At 48.0% G+C, this 7,500-nt stretch overlaps 1 protein-coding gene across 1 annotated transcript in view; it reads right to left on the bottom strand.

Moving 5' to 3' along the window:
* The window catches only part of LOC118395562 (lipopolysaccharide-responsive and beige-like anchor protein), a 405,339-nt gene that overhangs the window by 288,652 nt on the left and 109,187 nt on the right, over positions 1–7,500 (bottom strand). The window contains 6 exon segments of the mRNA XM_052464349.1: positions 907–1,087; positions 1,688–1,841; positions 2,563–2,741; positions 3,370–4,052; positions 4,088–4,184; positions 4,627–4,938. Of these exon segments, the coding sequence (XP_052320309.1) occupies positions 907–1,087; positions 1,688–1,841; positions 2,563–2,741; positions 3,370–4,052; positions 4,088–4,184; positions 4,627–4,938 (1,606 nt within the window).

Below are 7,500 nucleotides of genomic sequence, written 5' to 3'. Positions count from 1 at the left end.
ACCTCATCAAAAATTAATCTCATAACAGCAGCTCTCTAAAAGCAGGCATTTGCTACGACAGCATCACTCTCTCCACCGAGCTCCCCACCAATGAGAATGGCCGTTGGGATAAACCCAGAAAAAAAGAACGCGACTGGATATCAGCAGAACAAGGTGGCGTACAGGGCGACCATTTTGTTTACGAGCTAGTTTGTAAGGAGTATTTAAAAGCAAAAATGGATACCGGAGCACGGCCCATTACCCAAATGGAGCAGATGGTTTAAATCACCATGCATAGTCTTACTGTACTAGGGAGCTTAGGAGTTAGATGAGGGGTGGGTTGGAGGTTGGATAAGGTGGTTGGTGTAATGTAGTGCCTGAATAAAATGAATAATGTAAAGCATTTGAAGTATATTTTATTCAGCTAGCAGAGCAGGGGTCTAGCCGTGTCTCGGAGCTGTCACTGGGTTACTTTAATAGACTGGAACATGAGGCAGAGAAAGAGAGAGGCAGGCCTAGGGCTACAGCCATGGCCATTACGGGGAATCGACTAATCATAGGCGGCCATTTTAGAGTGTTGCAGCGCAGAGGGGTTATAATAACAAGATAAGAGAGGGCTGCTACGAGCCAAGAGAGAGAGCGAGAAAGAGAGGATACACTATGGAGAGCTTTGGCAGCTCAGGCTGCTATTAGAGTCTACTGCAGTCTGATATAGGGGGGATCGATAAAAAGAGGTGAATGAGGAGGAACAGAGTGACAAAAGGAGGAAGTGAAGAGACGAGGAAAAGAGGGAAACAAGAAGGGAGGACATGTAAAGAACAGAACAGGAAGAGAAGATGGGAACTGGGGAGAGGAGATGTGAAGAGATGGAAAAGACCAGAAGGGATGGAGGAGGAGAGAGAGGCAGAGAGGTTCTTCCATACGTACCCAGACGGAGGCTCTGTCTGAGGATACCGCCAGAGGACATGTTCTTCTCAGCCTCGATCTCGGTGAAGTTGAGGGAGGAGGCGAAGATCAGAACATCCACCAGGTTGATGAGGCGCTGCAGGAAGGTGACCGAGGCCTCCACCGACAGACCCTGGGACGGCTCAATGTTCTCCAGATCATGCTGAGGAGAAGAAGAGGGACAAACACTACCATCACTAGCATCATTACTGTCAAATCCAAACTAAATTATGACATGTAGCTACTAGTCAACTTAGGAACCCTGTTTGGTAAGAAAGGGAAATGGTTCAACGTCTGCTGAGCAACATTCATTTCAGATTTCAATCAGATTAAATCCTCATTGAATTCAATCCAGTCTTTGAATCTAATTATGATGGAATTGACCCTGCTGTAGCCACAGCCACCAGTCCATACTGGACATTGTTTCCAGTGTAAATTGTAAAGGGAGTGGTATGGAGGGGAGACAGACAGAGGACCACAGGTCCATCAGGGTTTATGTTATACTGGAGTGCTACTGTCACTGGGGTCAGACAGTACAAAAACACACTAACCATGTTAGCACTGGCCAACTGTAGTCTAATGTGATTGGAGAAAGGTCAACGGAGATGGATGGACAGGGATAACCTACTGTGGGTGGCCATACACAGAGACAGACAGAGACAGACAGAGACACAGACAGACAGAGACACAGACAGACCGACAGAGACAGACCGACAGAGACAGACACAACAGACACACACAACAGACAGACAGTGTCTCTCACTGAGGAGGATGTGGCAGCAGAAAGCAGGGGCAGGATGCCTCCACAGGACATGATGAGGTTGTCCACCACCTGAGAGATGAGGTGCACTGTGTTGTGGACAAACACCACATTCTCACTGCTGTTCACAAAGTCCATCACCGTCTTAGTGGAGTGACTGGGAGAGATGAGACGGGCATAAATTACACAGAGGTACATAGAAGCTAAACATTATAACCATTGAATCAATGTGCAACACAATCAATGCCTTCAGCGCCTTCAGAATGTATTCATACCCCTTGAAATATTCCACATTTTGTTGTGTTACAGCCTGAATTCAAAATTGATCAAATATGTTTTTTCCCATCACCCATCTAGACAGAATATCCTATATAGACAAACGGTTTTTTTTTTTTTTTAGAAATGTTTCTAATTTTTTGAAAATGAAACACAGAAATATCTAATTGACACAAGTATTCACACTCCCTTGTCAACACTTTGTAGAAGCACCTTTGGCAGCGATTACAGCTATGAGTCTTTCTGGGTAAATCTCTAAGAACTTTCCACACCTGGATTGTACAACATTTGCCCATTATTCTTTTCAAAATTATGTTGATCATTGCTAGACAACCATTTTCAGGTCTTACCATAGATTACCATAGATCTATTTTGTTTAAACTTGAGTTTTTTCCGACCATTATTTTACAAGGTAAGTTGACTGAGAGCACATTCTCATTTACAGCAACGACCCGGAGATCAGAATGTTTGCAGGATAGACTATTTTTTGTTTTAAGTTAGTGAGTTGGAAAGTCGCCTGTCCGGCAACCATTCTAGTGTTAGAAATCAGATCAAAATGCTAAGCAATTCTCCATATATTTCAGCCAATTCCCCTCCTTTACCTCCTCCACATCTGCACGTCAGTCTCGATGGAGAAGAGCAGGTCTGTGAGCAGGCGCTGGTGCATGTGAGACCAACGGAACTCTGGAATACGGAACATGGTGGAGCGAGCGGAGGAGCTGCTCTCGCTGGCCTGGCCTCCTGAGGCACCGGCTGCAGCCGCGTCGCCCTGAGGAACTTCCTGTGGTACAGCACTCAAGACGGTTAGCAGCAGCATTAGCATTAGCCATATATATAAACAGGATTAGCTTAAGCTAAGGAGTAGATTTGTCTTCAGCATTAGCCATATAAATAGGATTAGCTTTGTCTTCAGCATTAGCCATATAAATAGGATTAGCTTTGTCTTCAGCATTAGCCATATAAATATAAATAGGATTAGCTTTGTCTTCAGCATTAGCCATATAAATAGGATTAGCTTTGTCTTCAGCATTAGCCATATACATATAAACAGGATTAGCTTTGTCTTCAGCATTAGCCATATAAATATAAACAGGATTAGCTTTGTCTTCAGCATTAGCCATATAAATATAAACAGGATTAGCTTTGTCTTCAGCATTAGCCATATAAATATTAACAGGATTAGCTTTGTCTTCAGCATTAGCCATATAAATATAAACAGGATTAGCTTTGGCTTTAGCATTAGCCATATAAATATAAACAGGATTAGCTTTGGCTTTAGCATTAGCCATATAAATATAAACAGGTTTAGCTGAAGCCATATAGCCATACCCACGTATATACTGTATATTATAAAGCACTTTTCGTGAAAGACACAAGATCAGTAAATAGATGAAGCAGTGATGACATACAGGTGTGGAGGTCTCCTTTAGCGCCAGTCTCTCTGTGTCTGAGGCCACACTGGACACATCCAGCCTGGCAATGTGGATCTCTTTGGTCTTAGTGGCAGAGCCAGGGCCCTCTGCAGCACTGTCTTTCCCTGCCTCCACAGCAGTAGCAGTGGCTACTTTCGGAGAGGTTTCAGTCCTGCTGCTGGGGGCCTCTGTGGCCCCTGAGGCCTGTGGGGCTTCTGGCTGGACCGCCTTGGTGCTGGGGGCCTCTGCTGGTGCTACAGCCTGTGAGGTGTCAGATTTAGAGACAGTGGCCCCGACTGCTGCTGGTGGTAGTATGGCCTCAAGGGCTGTAGGGGGCGATGTTGTGGACTCTAAAGGCTGCCGTGCTGGCTCTGTGCTGGTGGGGTCGGTGCCTGGTGCAGACGGGTCAAGGTCAATCTCCTCCATTTTAGGGGGTTGTGTCCGACTCTCCTCAGGTACAGAAGCAGGTGGTGTCACTTGACTTTCCACTGCTGACTTTTTGACCTCGGCAACACTCTCCTCTTCCTTCTCCTTTTCAGTTTTAACCTCTGTCTTGATCTCCTCTGCTTTAACCTCTTCCATCTTCTCCTCCTCAACAACAACCTCCTCTGTCTTCACCTCCTCTTCCTCCTTTTCTTGGTCCTCTCCACCAGCGGCGGAGACAAAGAGATTCCTCCATGCTGTCGTCGGTGGAGCTGGGTCGGGACCTGGTCACTGACTGACTGGACAGATGCCCCGACCGCTGACCCCTGCTGGCAGGCCGAGATGGCAGCAGAGACCTGTTCCTCCGGTTGCTTTGCCAGTTCCGGTTCCTTGGGTTCGTTCAGGGAATCTTCAGACATAAGAACGTGGGAGGCTTTGCAGCTGTGCGTTTCTGACCCCTTCTCTCCATCCGTTTGAGGTCTTACTACTTTGTCGGTATCAGATGTTTTAGCATCGGCGCTTGTTTCTGTCTTAGCCACCTTCGGCGTCTTCAGTTTCTGGCCTGGTCGCCGTCTGTTTCAGCTGTGCTTGCTGCTGCAGCTTCATCAGTCTTGTCTGTGGCTGTCTCAGTCTCAGCCATGGCCTCAACAGTCTTACTGCTGACTTTATCCCCAGTAAGTTTAGCTTCAGTCTTCTGTGGAGTAGCTTCAGCTCTGTCACCAGCACCTCCTCTCTGATCCTCAGAGATCTGATTCTGGACCTGCTGTAGTTCCTCCTCCTCCTCTTCTTCAGCTCTGGCCAGCATGTTGGACACAGTTATGGGTGGTTGACCCTCTGACTTCTATCTCCTTCTCTCTCTGGAGGGCTGGGGGTGGAAGCAGATGCTGAGGTTGCTGAGGGAGGGGTAGTGTTGGGGGACTCCTGGTTCTGGGACACCCCCTCTGGGTCAATGGTGAGCTCGATCACGGTGGAGGGGGCAGTCTCCTCCCCCTGATCCCTGTTGGTCCGGAGCTGGCCCAGAATCTCAGAGTCTCGGCTGGCCCCGGAAATGGTCCGGATACCAGCTGCATCGCCCTCGGAGCCCAGTCTCTGGTACTGACGGAACATACGGGCCAGGTTCTCCTTGTGCTGCTCAAAGGTCACCTGCAAACATAAACAACAAACAAAGCAAAGTATTAGTTTCATTTGACAGGCGCCATGTGGGGCCTTACTTTAGACCAGATTTTAGCTACATTTTTACATTTTAGTAATTTATCCAGAGCGACTTACAGGAGCAATTTGGGTTAAGTGCCTTGCTCAGGGCACATAGATAGATGTTTCACTTAGTCGGCTCGAGGAGTCGAACCAGTGACCTTTCGGGTTACTGGACCAATGCTCTTAACCACTAGGCTACCTGCCACCCCCATTGCCTGAGGGTCAGTGACAGAGTATCATCTCGTCACCATATGGAGTCAATAGAGGACAATTATCTGCTGTGGCATTTGAGGAAGAGACCATCACCCATCCATGTTAGCAGTCATAGATGAGTTAGTAGATACTGTAAAGTGTGTCTGCCAGTTGAACAGCGTCCGTGTGTCATCGGCAAATCATCACTCTCTAATTTAAGGCTCTGCATTAATCACTGTGGCTCTGAGGACAGAAAGTCAAAGGGGAGTAAAGAGATAGAAAATACATCCAAACTAGATCATCTACGCTGCTTTTAACTAAGAACATCTAGAGACCGAGAGAGACCGAGAGAGACCGACAGAGACCGACAGAGACCGACAGAGACCGACAGACCAGAGACCGACAGAGACCGAGACAGAGACCGAGACCGAGACCCCGAGCCCGAGACCGAGACCCCCGAGACCCGAGACCGGAGACCGAGACAGAGACAGAGACAGAGACAGAGACAGAGACAGAGACAGAGACCAGAGACAGAGACAGAGACAGAGACAGAGACAGAGACAGAGACAGAGACAGAGACAGAGACAGAGACAGAGACGAGACAGAGAGAGACCGGGAGACAGAGAGAGACCCGAGACCCGAGACAGAGACAGAGACAGAGACAGAGACAGAGACCAAAGAGAGAGCCAGAGAGACCAAGACCGAGAGAGAGCCAGAGAGAGACAAAAGAGAGAGACCGAGAGAGAGACAGAGAGAGACAGAGTGAGATTCTCTCTCTAGAGAGAGAATTTGTAATTAATTAGGCGTTAAGTCATTAATGTTCTAAATTAGATGGCTACAAGGCTGGTCATTAATCTTCTGGTACTGGGTAGGCTGTGATTGTTAATCCATATCTGTTTTCTCAGAGTAGAAAAGTAAAGAGGCCTTTCTAAACGCACCGATAGTAACGGAAGTCACTCTCCGGTTTAACGATCACAGTCTAGTGACTTAACCTTTTCCTCCCTCCACACCGATAGTAACGGCCTTCTCTCTCCGGTTTAACGATCACAGTAGAGTGACTTAGCCTTCTCCCCCCTCCTCACCGATAGTAACGTTCTTCTCTCTCCGGTTTAACGATCACAGTCTAGTGACTTAGCCTTCTCCTCCTCCTCACCGATAGTAACGTCCTTCCCTCTCGGTTTAACGATCACAGTCTAGTGACTTAGCCTTCTCCTCCCTCCTCACCGATAGTAACGTCCTTCTCTCTCCGGTTTAAAGATCACAGTCTAGTGACTTAGCCTTCTCCTCCCTCCTCACCGATATAACGGCCTTCTCCCTCCAGTTTAACGATCACAGTCTAGTGACTTAGCCTTCTCCTCCCTCCTCACCGATAGTAACGGCCTTCTCCCTCCAGTTTAACGATCACAGTCTAGTGACTTAGCCTTCTCCTCCCTCCTCACCGATAGTAACGTCCTTCTCTCTCCGGTTTAACGATCACAGTCTAGTGACTTAGCCTTCTCCTCCCTCCTCACCGATAGTAACGTCCTTCTCTCTCCGGTTTAAAGATCACAGTCTAGTGACTTAGCCTTCTCCTCCCTCCTCACCCGATAGTAACGGCCTTCTCTCTCCGGTTTAACGATCAGTCTAGTGACTTAGCCTTCTCCTCCCTCCTCACCGATAGTAACGGACTTCTCTCTCCGGTTTAACGATCACAGTCTAGTGACCGAGTGACTTAGCCTTCTCCCCCTCCTCACCGATAGTAACGTCCTTCTCTCTCGGTTTAACGATCACAGTCTAGTGACCGAGTGACTTAGCCTTCTCCTCCTCCTCACCGATAGTAACGTCCTTCTCTCTCCGGTTTAACGATCACAGTCTAGTGACTTAGCCTTCTCCTCCCTCCTCACCGATAGTAACAGCCTTCTCCCTCCAGTTTAACGATCACAGTCTAGTGACTTAGCCTTCTCCTCCCCTCCTCACCGATAGTAACGGCCTTCTCTCTCCGCTTTAACGATCACAGTCTAGTGACTTAGCCTTCTCCTCCCTCCTCACCGATAGTAACGGACTTCTCTCTCCGCTGTAACGATCACAGTCTAGTGACCGAGTGACTTAGCCTTCTCCCCCTCCTCACCGATAGTAACGGACTTCTCTCCGCTGTAACGATCACAGTCTAGTGACCGAGTAACTTAGCCTTCTCCTCCCTCCTCACCGATAGTAACGTCCTTCTCTCTCCGCTGTAACGATCACAGTCTAATGACCGAGTGACTTAGCCTTCTCCCCCTCCTCACCGATAGTAACGGCCTTCTCTCTCCGCTTTAACGATCACAGTCTAGTGACTTAGCC

Source organism: Oncorhynchus keta, chromosome 16 (genome assembly GCF_023373465.1).
Source record: "Oncorhynchus keta strain PuntledgeMale-10-30-2019 chromosome 16, Oket_V2, whole genome shotgun sequence".
In the NCBI taxonomy this organism is placed as follows: Eukaryota; Metazoa; Chordata; class Actinopteri; order Salmoniformes; family Salmonidae; genus Oncorhynchus; species Oncorhynchus keta.
Note: the sequence above shows the minus strand (reverse complement) of the source record. Positions and strands in the feature narration are given on the sequence as shown.